This window comes from Micromys minutus (assembly GCF_963924665.1).
Source record: "Micromys minutus genome assembly, chromosome: 5".
Classification (NCBI taxonomy): domain Eukaryota; kingdom Metazoa; phylum Chordata; class Mammalia; order Rodentia; family Muridae; genus Micromys; species Micromys minutus.
Genome location: NC_137974.1, coordinates 28,341,517 through 28,365,390, shown reverse-complemented (window position 1 = coordinate 28,365,390; position 23,874 = coordinate 28,341,517). Strand labels below are relative to the sequence as shown.

Genomic DNA, 23,874 nt, shown 5'->3' with positions numbered 1-23,874 from the left:
GTTTGAAAGATGTTCTGAATCGCCTGTCCCTCAGTGCTGTCCTTTTACCTTGTAGATCCATTTCACAGCATGATAAACTTGGGAAATCACGTGATTAGTGCCTCTGCCGTCACCATCTGACTAGTTTCACAAGCCCCTTTTATTTACTAACATCTACGAAGAAACAGACGCCTTTTCTTCCTTTCTATACTCATTCACTTTACATCCTGCTCACTGTCCCCCTCCCAGGCACCCCCTCCTCCATTCCTTCCCCACCTTCCCATCCCCCTTTCTTCTGAGGGGCTAGAGCCCCCACTGTGCCATATCTACTTCTCTGAAATGCTGCCCGCTTCATCTACTGAGGCCAGACAGGGCAGCCCAGCTAGAAGAACATCTCATGTACAGACAACAGCTTTTGGGATAGCCCCTTATGATGGTTTGAAATATGCTTGTTCCAGGGAGTGGCACTGTTAGGAGGTGTGGCCTTGTTGGAGTAGGTGTGTCACTGTGGGTGTGGGCTTAAGACCCACATCCCAGCTGCCCAGAAGTCAGTCTTCCGCCAGCAGCCTTCAGATAAAGATGTGGAATTCTCAGCTTCTTCTGCACCATGCCTGCCTGGATACTTGGATGTTTCTGCCTTGATGATACAGGACTGAACTTCTGAATCTGTAAACCAGCTCCAATTAAATGACTTCTATAAGACTTGCCTTGGTCATAGTGTCTGTTCACAGCAGTAAACCCCTAAGACACCCATGATGTTCTTTAACACAGTAGAATCTTATTTTAGAAGTCAAGTTTCTTGAGCATGCCTCATACCTTCCTTGCTACAAACCAGAGTCTGATTTAAAGTAGCATACACGTACAAAAATCTCAACTTGTCACCTCAGGGCAGCTGGAAGTTTCACTTTTTCCACAGTAACTCAAAAGTGGTGTGGATCAGTTTTGCCTACATAGTAGTGATGTGAAGATTCTTAATACCACATCCTTAAGACAAGTCAAAGAGGCAACCTTGTTGGTTGGGTACAGGTACTGTTACAGTGAATAGATACACCTGAGGAAGTGGAAGACGGTTCCCTCTGTATGAGGACAAGTCGACCTCTTAACAGTAGGCAGAACAGTGCAGTGTGTGATTGTCCAGTCATCTGGGGCCTCTGGTTTTGTGGGGCTTATACTTTTAAACAATCAAAAGTAAATTTCTAGACAAATAAGATCAAAGATACAAAGTCCATGCCCCGTTTTTTTCTTGGGTTTTTGATTGTTTTTATTAGGCTGAAGAGAAACAACACAGACCGGTAACATTCGTTGCGTAGATACTGGTTTAAAGGCCACAGTCTGAATAGTGCTGAAAAGCATCAGTGCACCCTGAGTGAGAACACATTTCCAGGTCAGGTCATTTTACCTCGCTAAGCCCTGACTTACACATTTGGGTCAGCAGATTACGTAAAATGAGACTTCCTACGACAGTTCAGCAGTAGTGCGCTAACGTCTCAAGAAGCTGTCGGCTGCTAGGTGGAAATCAGTAACTGGCATGTTTGCCTATTAAAAGACTTGTTTTCATTACTGTGCTAGTATTAAATGGGGGAAACAAATCAAAACAAAATGAGTTCAAATGATCAAAATACAAGTCCTCGAGAGCCTGTCTAATGCCTCTAATAGCAACACAGTGAACTAAGGTCCCCGACAAAATTCTGTCCTTTGCAGGAGTGTACTCTCTTTGATGATGGCGGGAGAGAAACCAGGACACACGTGGAAAGTCAGAACACTTCACCTAGCCATGTCTGGAGCCAGATACTTCCATGGCCTGTACTGAAGAAATGCTGAAGCAGTGTGTACTGTCTGTCCCAGTAGTATACACATACATGCACTCAGTATGTCCTCCTATCCCTACATAGGTGCCCCCAATCTTCATATTCCTGGTAGATGAATCGCTTAAGAGGTAAGGACATCTAGAGATGTTAAGTTGCGCCAGTTAGTTGGCCAAAAGTTCAACTGTATTTGCCATGTCTAGAGGCTCTGCTCTAGTAATGGATTCCAACAAGGTTTTAGGGTTATGTGACTAGAAAGTAGTTCCACCTGGATACTCCCAGGCTGAAATAACTATAAAACAGCTATTTAGAGAACGAACAAAACCAAAACAAACCCCTTAAACTAAGAAACAGTACTACTGTAACAGAAAAGGTTGCCCGAGAAAAATGTTAAACTTGGGATCAAAGAATCTCCAAAGCTGAGATGGAGTATTCTCAATGAAATAAGAGATTACAACCCATTCACTTTGGCCAGTACAATTATGGTTTCTGCTTCTTTCCAAGAGTCTTGAAATGTCAGTATACTGCCTTCCAACAGTGAGCCCCAGGAAGGGAAGGAGAACAAAGACACCGACTTGACACAGCCCTGGAAGAACATGGACGCTGGTGGTGAACCGAATGGAAGAGGTCACAAGTCTGTAAGTGCTGTATGTCTGGTAGGTAAAGGGGTTTCCTCGTATGTTATTTTGACAAAGGGGGGTTTCATAGGTAGAAACCAATACTCAAAGTTATAAAACAGGTAGAACTCTCTGTGTAGAATCACTGTATCGAAAATTTTCAAGAAATTCAACAGAAAATCTTTGGGTGATGAATACGGTTTGAAGGGTCCATAAAACTTTTTTATGGCCAAAGCAAGAGACTTGTTTCCTTTTGGCCCAAAAATAGATGTTTCATTTCCCAAGTAAATAGGTTCTCCACTGTAAAGAAATATTTTCGTGTAGTTTGTTTCTATCTTCTTGAATTCTGTTCCAAATTCAGCCAGTTTCTCATATGTCCTTAAAACGAAATTTGAACAGTCGTAGGATTCAAACCACGTCTGTGCCCCTTTCTCTGGGCTGGCCCGAACCATCCATGTCTCGTAATAAATCCCAGTGTCATTGTCCTGCTTCACCCACTCGGCCACTTTGTTAAACGTGTTTCCTAGTTTGGAAAAGAGAAAGAAAAGCAACACAATGAACTGTGTATACAGTTCCGACCTAACTAAGACCAGGATGGATGAGGAAGAAATACTTCAAGACTTCAAAGCCTCGATCCCACAACAGATACGCAAGCTTAGCCCCACTGTCCTCCACCCTTAAGGCCTGTGAATTGCAAATACAGGATACAGTGGGGATACAGAGAGGACTCCTGAAATTCTATAAGTAGTAAGCTAAGGCCAGAGTGAGAGTCGGGAGTATCAACATCCATGTACCACAGCTGTTCTTCTCTATCCAAGTCCTGGACTCAGAAGAAGCAAAGGAGAAAAGGAAAGCAAGACCCGGAAGTGGGGAAAGAGGAAAGACAATGACAGTGTAAGAACAAGAGAAAGGAGCAAATGGATGAACCAGCAGAAAGCTTGGTAGGGATCCTGTCGAAGCGACATGCCTCCTCTTACATGTGAGTACCAGCTATTCCCTTTTCCTTGGTACTGTGCTTGCTGGGATGCTGCTGATGACACACCACACAAATCCCTCTAACGGTTTGTGCTGGCTTCTCGAACTACACAGACTCCTTGGTGGCCAAGTCTTCTACTACCACCTCGAAGCAGAATCTCTTCAGTTACTTTAGATAATGCTGTTTTTCAGCTCAGTGCAACTCTTACCTAGGCATCTGTAGGCACAAGCAAACCATTCTTGGGCTATATCAGATTGAGTTCATAAGATAAAGAACTCATCTGTCATGTGAATCTTCACTACTTTTAGGGACATAAAACGGCAGTGTTATAAGGTCTGCTTTAGAGTCGGAGGCATGGCTCTTAGGAAGTAATTCGGGAAAGCTGGACCTCCAAACATTGTGTCGTAACACCCAGAGAAGGTCAGGGGAAAGGGTTAATCATAGGCAAGATGAAGAGTGAACTGGGGGACCCTCCTTACAGCCTCCCTCTCCCACTAAGGGCGTTTGTGGTCCGGCACGCTCCAGGAAGGAGTGCTTCAACTTTATCTGGGCAGCTCCTGGAATGTAGACAAAGAACCTAGATATATGACCCAGGCACCAAGCAGCACTTCTTCCCAGGGAGAAGCCTCTTATCTGGGCAGCCCTGGGATATAGGGCATAGGTCCTAAGATGCAACCCACGTTGGCAGCAGCCAATCGACTTAAAAGACATCTAAACCCACCAATGCCTGCATGCCTAGTCACCATCGCTATGGTCCACCGTTGCTAAGTGTTTAAAAACAATATTGATGGAAGGCTTGGGGTTGCCTCTCCTCTGGACGTAGGCCACCTCTGTGCACTGGACTAATAAACCTCTTGCTTTTGCATCGATCCCCGATCTCTCATCCCATTCATGGGATCTTCAGATAGATAAGACTCAATTTGGGTCTTACAGAACTTACAAGCTTAAATGAGTGAGCACTGTTTGATGCTATTGCCAGCTTATATGAGGAGGGAAAAGGTTGTGCACCGGCTTGGGATGTCAGAAAGAAGCCATTTGTTTTTTCGAGTATTGCTGAAAGAGATGGGCTTTCATGGTTGGGATATTTGGGTCATGTGATAGAAGGAAAGATCAGAAAAGTGGTGGCCGTGTTAAAAGACTGCAGGTTATTGAGCTGGAGAGATGGCTCAGTGGTTAAGAGCACTGACTGCTCTTCCAGAGGTCCTGAGTTCAATTCCCAGCAATGTGAATTACATGGTGACTCACAACCATCGTAATGGGATCTGATGCCCTCTTCTGGCGAGTCTGAAGGCAGCCCCAGCGTACTTGTGCACATAAAATAAAATCTTAAAAACCTGCAGGTTACATTTAAAAGACCATAGATGTGGCCTGTTCCATCCAGCTCTATGCCTATGAAAGTGTCAGTCAAGTGGCTGGTCTGAAATCACCTGTATCAGTTCCTTCTTAGAGAGCAATACAACAAATACCCTGGTCTTTTCCTCCAGCCCTGGGGCACTGGGATAATTAGCATCACAAAGCACCCTGCCATTTCAGCTCCCCTGCTTTTGTGGGAGTATAAAGTAAGGTTCACACACACAGCCTGAGCAGGTCCTGAATGACCCAGGCAATGGAATGGAAGGTAAATGTGACCCAAGGTCACATGAGTCAGTGACAAAAGTTCTGATGGCAAAAGAATCAGCAGCGAAGGCAAAAATTGACTTTGTCACCAACTTCCCAATACAAAACGACGGGAAACTGGTAGGAGAGGAACTCTTAAACATCCTTCCTGAAGACTTGAAACGAACACCCACACGTGGGAGGCCATGTTCTTAAGAGAACCGCCTGTAAGGTCCTCCTGCAGGGCCGGAGTGCCACTTATTATCTGGATAGCTTTAACGTGGATCTCAGTTTCCCCATCTGCCGAAGGGTAAAATGTAATGAGCCTCTCAGGAGGTGCAAAATGATCCGAGTAGAGTACTCAGAAGAAAGACAGGCCCAGAAGCGGCAAATCCTTAACATTTCTCCCTGTAAAAATAAGTTAGAACCACCACTTTTTTTCAGACAGTTAAGAGACCTTCCTAATACGGCATTTTACAGATCCCCCGGTTATTTGGATTCCAATTTAGGTATACACAGCATTTACCCCACTCACGTTTGTGGACAGAGCAGATGAGCCACGCGTCTCCTAGCAGGTTCTCCATCAGGATCCTGTTGGCGCCATGTGTAAAGCTACCAGAAGCACAGACTACAAATGATCACCACGTGGCAGAACGTGAGGTCTCAGCGAACGAGCGGCATCTTCCACAGGCACCCTAATGAGATCACCAAAACCTACGTCATCGCTGAAACTTACCGGATATGGTTGCAACTAGCGATATCGTCCCGTTTTCCTTCCAGTGTTCGTCATGAATCCCTTCAGAGAAGCAAGCCGCCCCTTGGTTACACCAGAACGGGGCGTTCATTTCGGGCCGAAGGTGGGGAAACGTACAGTTGCCGAGCTGGAAGAGCTCATACCATTCAACCGTGTAGTTCTTGCCGGTCAGCGTGCTCCTGAATCCCACGGCGTCGTGCAGCATTTTCTGTGTCGGAATGGAGAAGAGGTGTGAGATCCGCTGGGAGTTAACCGTGGGTGCGGATCACGCATGGGAGAGAGTTCGGTACACCACAAATGCGCACCAAGCACACAACCGCTCAGAGGGGCTCCACTTCCGTGTCTCCCTCCTCAGGCTGTGGGCACCCGTCGCTATGATTGTGGCAACTAGGGGCTCCTTTTAGCAGGGATGTGAGCCGGGTAAAGACACTTGAATGTCCTCACAGCCAAGGAATACAGCGAGCATCACAAGCCTTCAGGAATGTTCCAAAAAAGAGTGTGCCTACCTCCCGGGGAGATTCACTGAGCTGGGAAAGGGCCTAATGCAGAACTCGGAGATCAAGAAGTGATTCCTGCCTGTCAGGCCCTTCTCATTCCCTGGAGCTGAGTGCGGAAGGAGAGTTTAGATTTACTCAAGCTGCAAGGTGACTCCTGAGAGCACATGGACTCTTAAAGCCACAGGCCAGGGGGCTAACATGGGAAACTTGTGTGTAGCCACAAGCCTTATCAATCTTGGCTTTTTACACACACACATACACACACACACACACACACACACACACACACGCACGCACACCATATCCTGATTGATATACTTCAATTAGCGAGAACGATTAGCAGTAAACGAAGATATTAAAAACAAAAACCCCAAGGTTCATGCATTTAGAGACTTTCCCAGAATTATTTGCCATGAGAGATTGGGTCTTTGTTCTCGTCTTGGCCAGTATTGGGGTTTATGTGCTGAGCTTTTCGGTCAGCAAGGTGCCTTGGTGGCTCTAACAAGGTGTCAGCTGTGATAAGGTCTGGGTGCCCATTACAGGATCCTTCACAGCTAAACAGATGAAGGCCAAAGCATATGTCACTCACTAGACAGCCATATTCTGTACCCCAGGTTGACTCCGGAAGAGTAATTCCCTAGCTGGGACCTTCCAAGCGCTGAGGTTACTGATGCACAGCGCCATGCAGACTCAGGGCTAACTCTTTCTGACTACCAACTGAAAGGTGCTAAGAAGTATATCATAGGCTGCAGAGATGGCTGGATGGGTGAGGGTCCTTGTGCAAGCATGGAGACCTGAGCTCAAATCCCTAGCATGAACCTAAAAGCCAGTCACATCCACTTGTGTCTGTTACCCCAGTGTGGAGGGGAGGAGACAAGCTCACTGGCCAACAAGTTCGGACAAAAATGCAAGCTTCCGGTTCAGTGAGGGACCATATCCCAAGGGAATAATATGACACAGCCAACATCTTCTGGCCACTTCATGTTTGTGAATAGGTACATACTCACACAAACCATATTGATACAAAGTTATCAATAAATATGACCTAGTAACCATTTGAGTACTCATTTAAGTCAAAGTAACAGCTAAGCCACTTAAGCAAAGTTACAAGATCAAGATGCATCTTACAAAGTGTCCCAGGAGGTCTCCATATTTAAATTCCCAAATAGGGGCTTGTAGTCGGAAGACTTCGATGATGTCATTGTCCTTCATAACTGGGATGGGTGAGCCGGTAGGACAGAACGTGTACTTAGCTTGACAGTAGGGATCTGTCTTCGGACGGAAAGAGAAGCGCCTGGTAAGAAAGAGAACCATCAAATCATCAAGCTACAGCATAAAAGGAATCGTTCTTCTAACACGCTTTAGAACCACAATTTTCATTTCAGGCTCAGTTCTCTCTGTCTCCTCTCTCTCTCTCTCTCTCTCTCTCTGTTTCTCTCTCTCTCTGTTTCTCTCTGCATGTGTGTGTGTGTGGTGTTACATGTAGTATGTGCCTATGTACAAGTGTCTTTACTTGCTCGATTTATACCTTTCTTTTTTTGAGGCAGGGTCTGTCACTAAACTGGATAGCCAGTGAGCTTCAAAGGTTAGAGTCACAGGCATGCGCTGCCCTGCTGGTTTCTACAGGTGCTGTAGGCACAGAGCCGCCTCCTCAATCCTCGGCAACTTATTTTTAGGGGAAAATACTTAAAGCTGACTTGCTTTCATATACACGCTCCCAATGATGTGTTAAGTCTGAAATCATTAAGTAGGCTTTGTACTTAAAAATAAACATTTACCCAGTACTTACTGAGGACCTACCATGTACAGAGCTACAATTGTAACCCTGTTCTCTTCCTCACCAGACTTGGGGTTGGAGCTTGGGAGATGTTAAACAGGTCAGAAGGGAGCTTCAGTAAGAACGAAACTAAGGAACTAGAGGCCTGCGGCACAAAGGAGGAAGAAACCTGTCTCGAGTCTTGGAGACCGGTAGAACTATTAGGGGAGGGTACCAGAGAAGCTAGGCCAGGAAAGGAAAAATCAGTATAAGACACACAGGACATACCTCAGCGGTTCTCAGCCTTCCTAATGCTGCAACCCTTTAATACAGCTCCTCATGTTGTGGTGACCCCAGCCATAAAATTACTTCATTGTCACTTCGTATCATAATTTTGCTTCTGTCATTAATCATAAGGTAAATACCTGATATGCAAGAAATCTTATATGTGACCCTGTGAAAGGGTGGTTCGGCCCACAAACTGAACGTCTAAAGTACCCGAAGGGCTACAGACAAGAATTCACGCCTCAGGACAAGCAGACAGGGGGAGTATGAAATGATGCGCTACAGCCTCTGACGTGGGGACCTTGAGCCCTGAATGAGCGTTGAGGTTTTTAAAAAGAAGATCTGATCAGACTGGATACAGAAAGCCATCTTCATTCTGATTATTGTATGAATCGGCAGACTGGCAGGGGTTAAACTGAGGCTGATGCTGGCCCACAGGGTATAACAATGCTCAAAGCAAAAGACGCTCTGCTGGAACAGACTGGGACCATGGCTCAGGACACTTGTCCCTGTCACCTCCTGTGCCTGGTGGCACTTGTGCAAAGGAAAGGAAAGAGGAAGAATTCTGAGATCCTAAAGGTTCCTGCCCAAGTATTCCTTTACGGTCTTAACACAGGGACAAAACCTGCTCCAACTTACATCTATCTATATACCAGTTGCCAGGTGGGAATGTCAAATCTGGGCTTCTTTAGAAACAAAGATCAGTCAGCTCCCGTCTCCTGGCATTAAATAAAATAATTTGAGACTTACAATCTCTTGTTTTATTGGGCATTTAGGGTTTTTTTTCTTGTGAATATTTTCATGAAAACCAGCTTCAACTCTACCCCCCCCCCCATATATATTTAGCAGAACCAGTTCATGAACAGAACACACTAATTATTCAAGTTTGGCTACAGCTGGTTTTCACCAGAAACGAGAGGTGCTAGTATCATTTCCTGTTTTCTGTTCAGGGCATGTGAGCATGAAGTTTTTGAGTATCCTTCCTAAACCCGAGCAGGGGTCTGAACAGATGAATCCAGATTTGGTCTGCAGCCTTCAGAACTAAGAACTCCTTAGAGAACATGGCATCGTGCCACGAACCTCTCCCCTTATGCTGTTGCAAAACACCTGCTTTTAAAAGCTGAAGATCTTTCCACTTCAGCCTCCCCCCACCCCACCGGTCCCCCGCGACCCCAAACCCCGTGCGCTTCCTGTTTCGCAATTCCCCACCTACTTTTAAAAACTAGCTAGATCAAAGACAGCGATCAGCTTGCGAGGTCCGGAGCCCTACCAATGTCCGTCCAGGTTGAAGTGGACCAACAAGGTGATCCTGACGGGCCCAAGGAGGAGATTCCCCGGGTTTGGTATTTAGATCAGTAAGGCCACACCAGCGCAAGCAGCCTGCCCGTGAATTCTGCCCAAATGGTATGCAATGACGGCTAACGATAAAGCATGAAAATGAATGCAGTGTTTAAAACGTTTTAACCTACTCTCCGAGTCAGTTGTGCCTAAAAGTCACTCTGTACAGTCCTCCCAGGACTCTGATCTGCCCTGAACCGCTGAGGACCCCCAGCAGCCAACTATTTAGGAACTACGCTCGCAGTGCCGCCCGCCGAGTGCTCTGTGTCCCGGAGCGCGCTGGGGCATCGGATCCGCGCTCTCCGGGTCCCCTCCACGCCCCGCTCCGCCTCACTCACTTGTAGGGCACTGGCCAGCGTCGCCCGGACGTCGGGGACGCGCCCAGAGTCGCTGCCAGCCCGAGCAGCGCCAGCACGAGCGCCGGGCGCCAGTGCGCTCCGCATGGCCCCGCGCGCTGCATCCGCGGCTCCCTGAGACCCGGTGGCTCCCGGGGCCCGGCGTCCGCCTGGCGTGCGCGCCGCCGCGACGACGAGACAGCCGGGCACGAGCGCCGGCTGGGCTTGTGACCTCCCGGCGCGTGACGCCTCCTCTGTCCTGGCCCGGCGGAGCGCCTCTGCTCCAGCGCGCGTGCGCCGGCGGCTAAAAAGTGCTGTCCTCCCGGAAGGAGCTTTGAGACCGGTGATGCAAACCTCACTCCAGCCAGGTGGGTGTGAGTGTTATGCTTCTAGCGCAAAGGTGCTTTCCGCCCTCCCCGCAGCCACCACCAGCGGAACCATAACAACAATAAAACACTTAGGAACTTTCTTGACCCACATGGCCCAGGCCAGTCTCCAACAAAAATCTTCTGCTTGGAGATGCTGGTTGCCCAGGGGAGGGGGCGGGGAGGAACATTACAGGAAATGATTGTCTTCACCTGGCCTGAGAAGGTTGCCAACGAAGGCGATAACAATATGCTTTCTGTACTGCCATCAGCATCACAAGACTTGGTCTGCTCTGCTCTGGTTCTGCCCTCTGCCACACTTAGCATTAAACTGTGCCCGCATGCCTGTCAGCCCACAGGTCAGGCTATTGTTGTCTGCTCCCACGTCACGCTGATGATGTCCCTTTAGTCCAAGACTTTTCAAAGCTTTAACACCGACCAATAGATCTAGATTTAACCCATTTATCCTCGGGTTCTCCTTGTTCAGTTAGTATAAGATTACTAAGAGCATCACGCTAGACAATGGAATCCGGCGTATTAAGCCACTGTGCTGCGAGGTGGCAGCCAGGAACACTCAAGGATGCTGGGGAAAGATGGAACGAACGGAGACTGGAACAGGCAGTATTTTGGCGGTCTCCTAGCAAAATCACCATGTGTTTGTACACAGGAGCTGCATGAGGTCTAAACCACAAAGCAAACATAGGATCATCGTTGCTTGCGAATTCTGAAGCTCAAGAAGAGATAGAAATGACATACCCAGAAACCCTTTATCAAAAGCTTTGGGCCTATCTGGGTTATAGTGTGGGACTGATTCTCAGAGATTCTCCTGTCAAAGGTTCTAGCTATTTCATCTTGCTGATATGTTTCCTGAAAGAAAAAAAAAAGTCTGTAAATTTTAGGAGACAGAAAAAGCAGGGTGACCTCGTGATACTTGAATTTGTCCTAGCAAGTGTGCGGCTGGTTTTCTCTTTTTTCTCTAGGACAAGAACTAGCCAGGCAAATTTGTTCAAATTCATCTGTACGTTCTCATTAATAACTCTGGGAACTACATGAATCACTATTCTGTTTTGAGAGGCTCAAGTTAGACTTCTGCTTGGGTGTAGGTTCAGGTTGTCACTAAACACTGAGAACATACGGCCACAGTGAATTTCTGCTGAAAGACATGGAGCTAGTAATTTAATAATTATTAATGATAAGAGCATCATTTCTGGAGATTTCAGATTTTATTCTTTAATAATAAAAGAACAGATTTTTTTTTATATATCACATATACAGAACTATAGCTTGTTCTAGCCAAACAAAACAAAATGAACAAAAAAAATTGAAATCCATTCGTTACAATTTCCTGCAGTTATATGAAAAAACAATGCTTATGTCCCTGGATTTTTTTTTCATTGTGAGACCCAAAGTACAAATACAGAACACAACTGCACGTTAGCCAATATGACTCTTTCACGACATGGAATGTTATAAGACCCCCAAGGCATTCTTTGCCTCCAAGTTTTGGCGAAGATGAAGCAGAGACCCCCTGACTCAGTATTCTTAATTAAAAATATTTTAAGTTTCAGCTTTGGAACTTGAGCAATTCAAAATTGAATTGTGTAAAATAAAAAAAATTAAAAATTGATTGTGTACCAATTTTGACATTCTTTTCTGAAGTCAGTTTTGTAGGAGTTGCTATCTGTTAGTCCTTCAGAAGAGAGAATCCATTTATTTCCTTGGCTAACTCCTTTTTAGATTATCCTCCCTGACCCACGGCTTAAAAACTAGTTTATACTTCTCTGGCGCCCTCTGCCAGCAGAAGAGGAAATGACAGGCTCTTGAGCCCCAAATTCTCTGGGTACTCGGTGAGCAAAGATGGAGGCCTAACTCAGCTGAGCATCCCCAACTAGAATGTGCCGCAGTCCCAGCCGCCACGAGGGGGCACGCGCGGGCCCGGATGCAGAGACGCTGCAGCCAGGCTTCTACCTGGCCAGCTTTACTGACTGACTGCACAATAGCAGAAACAGTGCTGGTGCCTTTGGTTTCTGAAGGTGGGGAGCAAGACGAACGTGCTGCAGTCCCACCCATGTCTTTGATTTTTCTCTACGTTGTCTTGTTGACTGTAGCCAGCACTTGGCCCACTGCCCACACCGTGGATAGAAAGGGGTCCAGGGTCATTAAGGGCACAAACAGAAACCAGTCTCTGCCACATTTCACACCCAGCAGCCTATAACATACAGCCCCCTGTCTCCTCTCTGCTTATGCCTTTTCCCTTTTCTCTCTCTTCCTTCTATTTCTTCTTGGTGAACTACACATCGCACAAAGCGTACCGCTGTGACTGTTTTAGGTGTGTACGATCCAGTAGATTACTATGCTACCCCACCATCTCCATCTTTGAGCTGCAGAATTTCTCCATTGCCCCCAAATGAAATTGCATTCAGTAAACGATGACTTTGTCTCCTCTCCTGTCAGCTCCCAGGGACATCTATCTGTGTTCTGTCTCCACGAATTTGCCTCTTCTGGGCAATTCATAAACAGAGCCGCACACTTTATTTATTTATTTGCGTATTTATTTTGGTGTCTAGCTTTTTCCTCTAAGTCTATGTCTTCAAGGCACACTTCCATGGTAGCATGCTTGTGAATTTCCTTGAGATTAATGTTTCCGAAAACACGTGTACAAACACAGCTCAGTGTACATGCACAATTCCTAATAATGTTGCAAATACTTATCCTTCTATGTGAAGCCCTCAAACCTCATCGTGAAACTTCTTTTTGCAACAGATGGAGATCACTGAGAAAAACCACAACTGAAAGTGACTGCTGGAGTCCAGGCCCATCTGATGCATCTACAACATACCTTCTGCACCTAAGCCCAGGGATCCCCATGGAAGAGGGGGTGGGACAATTCCTAGGAATGACGTGGAAGTTACACCCTGGATGTCTTAATGTTGACGCAACAAGACCCGAACGGGAGCAACTCTGAAAGGCACGTGACTGTGGAAGGGGGAGGGTCTCAAAGAAAGAGCTACAGGTCACTTTTCGAATCACAAGGGCAGGAGAGACCGGTTTTCTCCGGGGTATAGGACACCGATTGCTATTCAATCCAAGAAGTCAGCCCTGAAATCTGTAGTCACATAAATAACACTATACAGCCGGAAAGAATGCATGGAAAACAACTAGAGAAAGAGTCTGAGAAGTTGAGAGATAGAGCGAATGAGGATTCTAGAGGTATTGGAAGGGGTTGGATAGCATTATATTTAATTTAAAAATAATCATTTATAAAGCAGACCTATCTGTCTATCTCTCTATCTCTCCGTATGAGATCTACTGGTTTTGTGACTGTCTAGTCTTCCTTCTTTCTGGAAGCCGATGTATATATAGCTCCAGTTTTCAACTGCTCTGGAGGGCACTTCCACGTTCTACCTTGTGGCTGGATTGTGATGTGGCCGGGAGACATTCAGAATTATTTAGTGTTTCTGCTTGATTTACTTGGGTGTTTTAATGCACGTGTGTTTCTCATTTTGACGGTGAAGGCATTTATTCCCAAAGCCAAGCAGATACACTTCTGGAATCACTCGAAAGAGAGCCATGCAGAAGTGGAGATCCATGTGTGGTGGAGCAGGTAGGAAGGCGCAGGATTTGGCAGACTTTAACCCCCTGTGCTCGCTGCTGTCGCTGTACCTGGTTAGTTAGCCCAGTGCTGTGAAGCATTCCTTTTAACTGATGCTCACTAGCTTTAAAGCCATCTTCTGGAAAGTTCCCTGTGCTTACTTGCCATTTTTGGATCCTTCTGTGTCCAGCCCAGGTCTGTGGTGCTCTGACTTCGCTGTACCCGAGAACCAACTGGGGTGCAAAAGGGAGGGGGCATACAGAGATGTCTAAATGGTCCAGAGATTTTGAGTTCAAGTCCCAGTAACCACATGGTGCCTCACGACCATTTGTAATGGGATCCGAAACCCTCCTCCGGTGTGTCTGAAGAAAGTGACAGTGTACTCACATAAATAAAAATAAAATAAAATATTTTTTAAAAAGGTGCAACGCCTAGCTCACACCTGAGGCCAGTTATGTCAAATTTTCTTGGATTGAAACCAATAATAATGCTTTCTGATGAACCCAAGGGGAATGGTTCCTCCGTGCTCCAGCTGACAGATTCCCAGTTTCTCTTGGCTTCCAAAACCAGCTGGAGAGGATGCTGTCACCTGCAGGTGCCTCCCTGAGGTGGTGACGTGGAGGCCACACTTTGAAGCCTTGAGGCTTTGAAGATCACACAGAACATTTGAGTTTGGGGGCCTCTTTCAGTACAAGCAACTCCTTTGATCTGCGAGGTCCTTCCTCAAATAAAAGATAGATCTGTAAGTGTTTCGGTGTTTCTTGGCTTATTGGCTCATTTCCTTTCTCTGATACAGGATCTGACTGATTAGTGTGGAGTAGCCTGGAATGCCGATGAAGCCCGTCTTGAACTTATAGAGACCCACCTCTGTGACACTCTGCCTCTCAAGAGCAGGAGTTACAGGGTTTAAAGTAACTTTAGAGCCCCATTCTTACCATTTTAAGGATAGATCTCATGGTGAGAATTGTGATGTAGTTGGTCTGGTTAACTTTTAGAATCGCCTGGGAGAGATCTCTCTATGTGGGCATTTCCAGAGAGGATTCACTGAGGTCAGGAAGACCTATCCTCAGAACGGGAAGCCTAAGGTCTGAGGAAAACTTGAGGGCACCTGCCTACCCTCACTTTCCCAAGTAAAGGGGTCCACTGCCGACAGTGCCTCTCTCTGCTGGTGCAGACTCCAGCCTCCCGGAACTTCAAATGAGCCGTCTCAACACCAGTGACTACAGAATCCCTTTGGTACCCACTTGGGGCTGCGGATGGTGGAGGTTTTCCGTTTCCTTTGCTGTACTCTGCATGTGGCAGTGAATCTATATTCCAACAGAGTTTTGCACTACCTCTTTTTCCCACTTTTTAAAAAATAGGGCATTCTCTGCATTTACATTTCAGATGTTATTCCCTTCCCTCAGTCCCATTCCCCCACCTCCCACTGAGATTGGTGTGTGTGTGTGTGTGTGTGTGTGTGTGTGTGTGTGTGTGTGTGTGTGACTAGCACTTTGAGGATTTCCCTCCATAGCAAACTGGGTCTCTCGGAGCAAACTCTGATGAGCCTGTTGCTCTGCAGACCGGATGCTGAGCCTCCTGCTCTCGTATCTAAGTCGGCTTCACCTTGTAAACCTCAAAACCAACCTTTAAAATCATTTTATTCCAGCACATAAGCATAGCTCTTTTTTCTTTTGTCTTCATTTTATTATATTTACAAATTCGAGTGCTTCTAAAGAATATAATTTACCCAGACTACTTAGCATCTTGTTGTCATGGGTAGCCAGGCTCGTGGTTTCAGGATTTTGTGTGGTTGATGAAGACTCACTACTTCTCTCATTAGATTACAAACGTTCCATATGTCTGTGGGGTCCACTTGGCACTGAAGCTACCCTGAAGCCGCAACAACCCGCAGCGTTTCCTGCCTTTTATTATGTGCCACCTTTATCAAAGTTCCCCTAATCAATTCTGTGGATTATTGCTTGCTCTATTGACTCTTCGATAATCATGTAGATAGAATTGCATTTCTCCCGTTCTCCCTTGCCTTTCCTCCCTTCAAGCCCTCCCCGTACTCCTTCCCACTCCTTCAAATTCACACCCTCCCTTTTCCCCACCAATTGTTAAAGCAATCATATGTGTGTGTGTGTGTGTGTGTGTGTGTGTGTGTGTGTATACATATATATTCCTACATATGACCTGCTCAGTCTGTATAATGCTGTATAATGTTACATGGATGTTTTCAGGGCCAACCATGTGGTATTTGATAATGATTTTTTTTATGTTTTTTCCCGGTGAAGACTATTTCTCCGGCTCTCAGTGTTCCTTAGTTGCCTGTAATTCTTTATGTAGGGCCGAGGCCTCCTGCATATTGACTTTAAAGAAATGATGCCTTATATTTTAAGTATGGCACTATCCCTATATACTCTGAATCATTTTGAAGATTATGAACACGGATATTTTGCCTGCCCATATGCCTGTATGTCATGTGTGTGCCTGGTGTCTAAGGAATTAAACCAGGGAATCAGATGCTCTGGAACCGGAGGTACAGACAGCTCTAAGTGACCATGTGGACACCGAGACCTGAACCCAGATGCTCTGAAAGAGTAGCAAGTGCTCTTAACTGCTGAGCCACCTCTCCAGCCCAGTCTGGGTCTCTTGATTTTCATTCTATATCTGTATAGAGTACATTGTGACAACTCAACACGTGTGTCTAGTGTAGGACCCCCGTCACATCCCCTCAGTTTTTGCCTAAAAACCTGGCTAGATTCTTCTCACTGGCTGCCTTCCTTAACCCTGCCCCCTCCTGTTGTCTCCAGCGGGTTAGAGGGAATGGCCTAGAAGGAAAGTGGTTAGGTCCTCGTTCAATCACACGAGACCATAAGCTCCTGAGGACTGGAACCTAGACATGTTTCATGACTGGTAGAATCACCTGTATTTGGTACATGCCTTGGCATATATGAGGTCTTCACTATCATGTGTTAATTGAATAGCAGGCTTGTATTTATCAGTATTTCCAGAAGAGGTTTCCCACACAAGCTACTGTAGACTTTATATATGTAACAATAGAGGGAAGGAAATAAAGTATTGATCCCCGAGTGGAAAATGATCCAAACCACTTAAGGAACAGACCCCCAGTACAGATGCCTATCCTTTGTAGGGCTCTGATTGTATGAAATCTGTTGAAGAGCTCATATTGGGCTAAACGCCTATTTTCTTGAAAACACCAGGAATTCAGAAGACACTCAGCAAGGTAGCTGATGTGACATCTGTATGCTTTGTAGTTAACATTTTCATTACTCACACATTTACAACTTTCTCCTTTTCATTTTTATTGTGTCTTCAACTTGTCAAATTTTCTCAAAACAATTTATTCGAGCTAACAGACTATCTCATATAAAGAGTGAAACCATGGGCCCCACTGCTTCCCTGACCCAACTCAAACTGTCTTATATTTGCAGTAGAGAAGGTGAAGCAGCCCCCTGACGTACAGGGCTATGTGTGGGCACCTGCCACTCTCTCAAACCACCCATTGCAGAGAGGAGGGTTGGGCAGTACCCTCCTCTGGATAAATGGTGGTCAGGCCAGGTTTGCTCCACCTTCGGCCAGACACATGCACACTCCTCTTCCTCTACAGAGTGAATGAAATAATTCCTCAGAAAAGATTACAAGCAGACAACAGGTGACTTAGACTTTATCCCTGTGAAAATACAGAAGATCTTGTGTTGTTGGTTTCTGTGATAATATCTTGAAGGTAGCAGGACTGGTTCTACCAAACTTACAGGACAAGGCACCTTCCACATACACTTATCTATGTTTCTGGACTCACTTATCTCTGTTTCTTGCTGTGCATTGCTGGGCATACGGATCAGTAAACCAAACCATTGTATCTCTTCCAGCGCAACCCTGTTTAGGTACTGGTAAGTCTGGGCACGATATGGGATGCGAACATGCTGGGTAGTTTTGAAGCCTCCTCTTGGACAGAGGGTCCTTTCAGAAGCCTGGTTAGCACGGCACAGTCTTCTAGGTCTTCCAGCTTTTCTACTACATTTATAATGCTTTCCGTCGTGTCCCTGCATAGCATCTTTGAGGCATTGGCACGGAACTTTTTGTGCAGATCCTCCTGGCTCAGGGGTTTCCTCCAGTGACCATAGAAGGTGTCAGAGCGCTCGGTGAAAGTTGTTCCATCCTTTAGAGTGATGCTCATTTCACAGTATAGCGTGTTGAAGCTTGGCAGGTTGTCAGGAGGGTGTTCTAGCTTCACCTTCCTGAGCAACTCTTTCACCTGAGGCCTGTTGACCTTCTGATTGTAGAAGGATGGGACAGTGACACTACCATCCAGCAGCATGGCACAGGCCACGTACTGGAAGGAGTGACGGGCTTCGTGCTCTGAGTCTGGGAAGGGCCTGTTTACGTACTGGACATCAGGGATCCTGAGCACGATTCTCTCAATCTGGTCAGCAGGAAGCAGGGCTCTGTCTGGAGTTACAAGGTGTTTTCTCACAGATGCAGCTGCATCTGCCACCCAGTGGGTAGCCAGATGTGCCGGGAAGCTCTTAAAGGCCACATCCTGTTGGTCGAGCAGCCAGATGTGAGAATCCAGGCTTGGAAGGTCTTGCGGGGAGTAATTGGTATAGAAAGCGCCAAACCCTGACCTCAGGTCCAAGATCTGTTTGTTTCCTTGGAGGCCCAGCATTGCCAGAAACGCGGCTTCCATCCCATGCTTGGCTGCATTGCCAATATGAAGGGGCTTGGTCTGCGTGGCAGCATTTGCTATGGGTGCCCCTGCATGGGAAACAGCAATAGCTAAGGCCTCACGGCACTTGGTCAAGCTGAGCCCCAAAAGCTTGGATGCAGCAGCAGCACTTCCCAGAGTCCCCACCACAGAGGGAGGATGGAACCTGGAAGACAAAAGCAAGAAACTCAACAGATGGATGGATGGATGGATAACAAATGTGGTACTCAGCTGTAAAGAAAAAAAATTATTAAATTTGTAAGTGATGGGTGAAGGTGGAGGAAACTATATTGAGCCCAGAAAGACAAACACCACATGTTCTCTCTTCTGCGTGGATCCTAGCTTTGAATCTCTTCAAAAGACTCCAGGATACTAGAAACAGGCCACTGGGTATGGTTACCTTAGAGAGGAGAGTAAAATATGGGTTGAATGGACGTAGAGAAGGAGAATTTGGGGTTGGAAAGCTTCAAAGATGGAGGCCCCCGGAAATGGGGAAATAAGATGTTTAGTCGAAGAGGTAATCAAAACAAAATGCACATAGGAAAGCTGTAAGGAAACAACTAATCTTCCAACCCAAGGAGAGCAGCCAATTAGAAAGGACAGTAGAACCCAAGGGATGAGAAAAGTGGGGGAGGGGGCACTCAGGCTAAATGTTCAAACAGGAAAATGTGGACTATGGCTGCTTTAGCCAAAACTAAGGATGCAGGATGAAACCTTCTGGGCATCCATTACTTTGTAAGCTAATTGGAATGTATAATATTCTATAAATCAAGGGAAGTTTAAAAGAAGTACTCTGCACAGGCAGACAATGCTTCTTCCAGTAGACATGTGTTATTAAGTGAAAATCTCAGCACCAGGCGAGCAATACCTCCCTATGAGTTGTTGGTCAGAGAGGCCACAAAGTGACCCAAAACAATTCAAGCTATTGCTATTGCTCTTAGTCTCCTATTTAACCATACTGTAAGAACCTATACCTGAAGACCTCACTCACTTTGGATACAGAACATGGAGACACCAACCTCAAACTGACCAGGAAATCCCCCCTCCCTCCCCCAGCAGGTGCTACATGCATTGCTGGCGGAAAGAGACATCATTGGCTTTATCCAGCTCTGGACATTGCGTGCACTAAGTGATCTGCTGGCAAGATTTGTCCATGTGGTACAACAATGGCATGAAAACCAAGGGCATAACCAACTGCGCCACAGGGAAGATTTTGTATCTGGAGCTGTAAGCCTGGCCAAAGCTCACCACCGGGGAGATCACATGTCCTGGGGAAGGTCAGTAGGTTGGACTCTACTGTTGTTTTCTAAATGGTCACATCACTAAACTGCGTTCTAAGTGTTTGTGTTTATATCTGTAAATCTGTGCGCCTATCAGAGAAGCTTCTCTTTGAAGGAGGCAGTGGTGAGCGTGGAGACTCACAGTTGGTCAGAGCGATGGTTACGGATAGCTCAGCTGTTGAAGGGTCTCCCATCTTGACCAACTTCCCACTGTCCAAGGCTCAGAGAACTTGGAGGAAGATGGGGAAGAAGAATATAAGGGCTGGTCGATGGGAGGAAAGCTATGGGAGGCTGACGTGTAGTCATGACATGTCTGCGGCACACATCAGCTTTTAGTAGCCATGTTATTCTCACGAGACCAAGCCGGAAGAGGGGGCAATGAGACCCCGCCCCTATTGGAGACATGCTGCTCTGATTGGTAGGTTGCTCATACCCAGAGGATGATTACGCAGCCTTGAGCATATGGGTAGCATCAATTAGACTCAGGGTCACTAATATAAAAGTAAATAAAAAAGAAGATATTCATCCCAGAGGAAGATGGGGTAGGGGAGAGATTGGACAGAGGGTGTGAATACAAAATGAATAAATGGTGGGACTTTTAGACAATAAAAATTCAATTAAAAAAAATTATGGTGGCTGGAGAGATGGTCCAACACTTTAGAGCATGTATTATTTTTGAGGAGGACCCAAGTTTGGTTCCAAGACTAACAGCTTGTGGCTCACAACTGCCTGTAAACGCAGGCTTGAGGGCAATCCAGTGATACCCAGAACACTCCTTGCATGCAAGTGATAGGAGTCTCCTTGGAGTGACAGACAGGCATGCTACCTCACCATCTTTGTAGCTAGATTGAGTTTAGAATCTCAAGGGAAGTTTCCAAAATCATTTCCAAATCACAGCTTTCTATAACGACATGGGGATTGTTATGTGGATGAAAATGGTGAGGGAACAGTTTTAGAGCCAGCCTCCAAGCCAGACAGCGCCACACAGACAGCGACTGACAGGCAGGGGGCGGTGTGGTGCTCCTCGATGGGTTTAGGCTCTGTACCTCTTTGGTATGTCCTTGGCTTCCTTGGAGAAATGCATCAGTCGTCCTTGGACTTCAATACCAACGTTGAACGCCAGCAGCAGGTCGAGGCCAGAAAACTTTGGCGTCTGAGGCAGGGCTTCCGATAAAGCTGTGAGGACAGGTAGGACAGCCCCAGAAGGATGGGTGGCAGGGTGCCAAGTGTCATCAAAATCCATGGAGTGAACCTGCAAAAATAGATACAAACAAACCCTCTCAGAAATACCTTTAAATGTGCTGGGTTTTGGACTGCCTTTTAATTTAGCAATGATCTTGAGAATTTGGGGGGAAACCCCCGTTATCTGAAATTATACCCTAAAAGGTGGCTGTGACTCTTTTAAATTTTAATTATTTTATTTACATGTTTTAAATATCTATTATCTTAATTTTATTGAGAAATTCATAGAATATATTTTGATCATAGTTAGTTCCCCTCCCCCGCCCACTCCCAGATCCTCCCCACCACCCAACTTATCCAACTTCATTCTTTCTCTGTCTGTCTCTGTCTAGCTCAGCAGTAACTGGTTGTGGTTCTTAACCTCATGGTGGGGCAACAGTTGTCCCTGGCTTCTCTGTCAAAGGATAGCAGGACCTTGGAGGGTAGCTAATGAATTTCTAGAGACTGCTGAGTCCAACCCTGGAGATCAGAGCTCCTGGGAAGATCTCGACTCTCCCCCTGCCTTTTCCTTCTTCCTTTACCTTTGAAACAAGACATACTAAACGTTTAATATCACTAATTATATATTGGACCGTGTGTTTTTTTCTGTATCAGCTTTGAAGTAATTTAAAAGTTTTATCAAAGTTGCAAGAACAGTAAAGAGTTCTCAGACCTGCATTAACCACGAAGCTGCATTTTAAAATGATTACTTTATGTTCTGAGGTTTTGTCCTTTCTTATCTAAGCCATTTGTTTTGATATATGAAACAGTTAGTAATAATCAGAAGATGGTAAACATAGATTACTTTATGTCTATGTGATGTGTGTGTTTTCATGTTTCCTAAAGGCTATGCAGTGGCTTTACTTCCATTAGTCTGAGACACTGTCCTTGCAAGCAAGTTAACATAACGCTCGAATCCCAACATGCGCTCTCTCTCTCTCTCTCTCTCTCTCTCTCTCTCTCTCTCTCTTTCTCTCTCTCTCTCTCTCTCTCTCTCTCTCTCTCTCTCTCTCACATACACACACACACACACACACACACACACACACACACACACACACACTGTCTTGTAGGTATTTCCTGATACACAGGAAACAACATGAAAATTATCATGTAGCCATTCTTTCTTTCTGAATAAATCTCTATTGACTGGTACTGTACAGAAGGAATCTAGAAGATGTTATGTTGGGACATACACATCATACTCTTCTTTTTTCTTTTGCTATGCCTATTCATGGCCCAGAATTATAATACTTTATGGGTGTTTTAACTCAAGATCCTCCATTACTTCTACTTTTATAATTTTTGGGGAAAGTGCCGCTTTATTGTAGAGACAGGAAAATGAGGAGGAAGGTCAGGCCACCTCAGATTTCTGAACCTCAGTGATCTCATTTCCGCCTCTGTAAGCTATAATGATTTAACTAAAGAAAAGACTGACAAACTTTCTTACAGCAACACCGTTAACAAAAGCAGCGTATGTGGGCGGGAGCCTGAAGTCTGGTCGACCCCAAACGGTGCTGGATGTGTTGGAACTGTAGATCTGGAACAAGAGGACACCAGTTAATGCAACGGTATACTGACTTGGCCTTCCAAGAGTTACTCCTCATCCGGGATGCTCTGTTAGGCCTCACCGGACCATCGATCTTCCTTGCAAAGGAATATACAACATTAACCTTGTAAGGGAGAGGACATAGATCTGCTTATCCCCAACTTATGATCTAGAAACTCCACACAAGGAAGTCTGAACCCACCCCCACTTGATCTTGGAGTAAGTACTGGAAGAGGAAGACAGGATGAGATACACCAAGTCTATGCTGAGAATGCTTATGGTGTCTCCCACGGACACGCCCACTTTCTGCCTTGAGCGCTTGAATAGAATTTTCTCCAGAGAATAGTTGCACGAAGAAGCCATCTGAGATAATTTCAGAAGTGGGCAATTTCACTTCTGAAATTTTCCGGTTGAGGTGTACTTTTAGTCATACGAATAAATAACAGATATTGCCACTGGATGGTGTTAGGGCTGAATTAGAAGCGGTTAGGAAGGGACTTTAAAAACGAGAATATGAAGAAGAGGGACGGATGCAAATGTACAAGACTATGCTATCCGCATGAGATGCAGTCACACTGCGTGGAGCGTGTTGAAAACAGGTACAGACTTCGGGAGTGCGTCTGCGCATGCGTGTTTGTTTGTCTTCTCTTGAAAGGGAACTTTGGACGTCTTACTTTGCTATATTGGGTGACTTTGTGGAACACTTCTGTGCCTGTTCCCAGGAAACCAACGCCCAGAGAATCCAGGATCATCCTCTTGCTCCTCCGAATGATTCCATCTGTCAGGTGGTCCACTTTCAAGCTGTGAATCATACTGGCGAAGCTTTCTGTGACAGACTTCAAACAGGAGAAGGTTAGAACCGTGCGCCCACTCTGTATCCACTCGCTTCCTCTGAGACCTCCCGGCAAAGAGTTTTCCGCCATGAAAAGAAACCTGCTTGATTTAACTGAGTTTCCTTTCTACAAAGCAATGCACACTAGGCGCCTTCTATGCTAAGCATGAGGAGATGGAAATGTCCACTAAGGAAGTTCTTTGCCCAGTTACACTGATAATGCGGGCTGCTTGGGCAGATGGGAGTCTAGACAGAGGGGACGAAGTGGGGACATCTGGAAGGGAGCTGCGTTCAGATTGCTAAGCAGCGCTCTTGTTTTGTGTTAGGTACAGTAATGAGTGTCGCAAGTACATTGTACAGTGTCACCCACGAGGATGTGGAAATAT

At 45.9% G+C, this 23,874-nt stretch overlaps 2 protein-coding genes across 2 annotated transcripts; both read right to left on the bottom strand.

Moving 5' to 3' along the window:
- Positions 1-1,242: 1,242 nt before the first annotated feature.
- On the bottom strand, positions 1,243-10,087 carry CLN5 (CLN5 intracellular trafficking protein). Its single transcript, XM_080917272.1, has 4 exons — positions 9,942-10,087; positions 7,353-7,518; positions 5,710-5,935; positions 1,243-2,924 (listed from the first exon to the last, which is right to left on the bottom strand). The coding sequence occupies exons 1-4, from the start codon at positions 10,061-10,063 to the stop codon at positions 2,413-2,415; spliced, it is 1,026 nt and encodes a 341-aa protein (XP_080773398.1). The 5' UTR covers positions 10,064-10,087; the 3' UTR covers positions 1,243-2,412.
- Positions 10,088-17,696: 7,609 nt separating this feature from the next.
- ACOD1 (aconitate decarboxylase 1) lies at positions 17,697-23,579 on the bottom strand (the record flags this gene model as incomplete). The annotated part of the gene is given in 5 exon segments (XM_080917161.1): positions 17,697-17,834; positions 17,836-18,772; positions 20,933-21,138; positions 22,558-22,647; positions 23,331-23,579. Coding segments are annotated over 5 exon segments (1,620 nt in total).
- Positions 23,580-23,874: the final 295 nt, after the last annotated feature.

Coding starts and splice junctions, on each gene's coding strand:
- CLN5 (XM_080917272.1), bottom strand. CDS start 10,063: ATGCAGCGCGCGGGGCCATGCGGAGCGCACTGGCGCCCGGCGCTCGTG. Junction 7,519..9,941: donor CGCTGGCCAGTGCCCTACAA/GTGAGTGAGGCG, acceptor CTTTCTTACCAG/GCGCTTCTCTTTCCGTCCGA. Junction 5,936..7,352: donor GAGACCTCCTGGGACACTTT/GTAAGATGCATC, acceptor ATTCCGACACAG/AAAATGCTGCACGACGCCGT.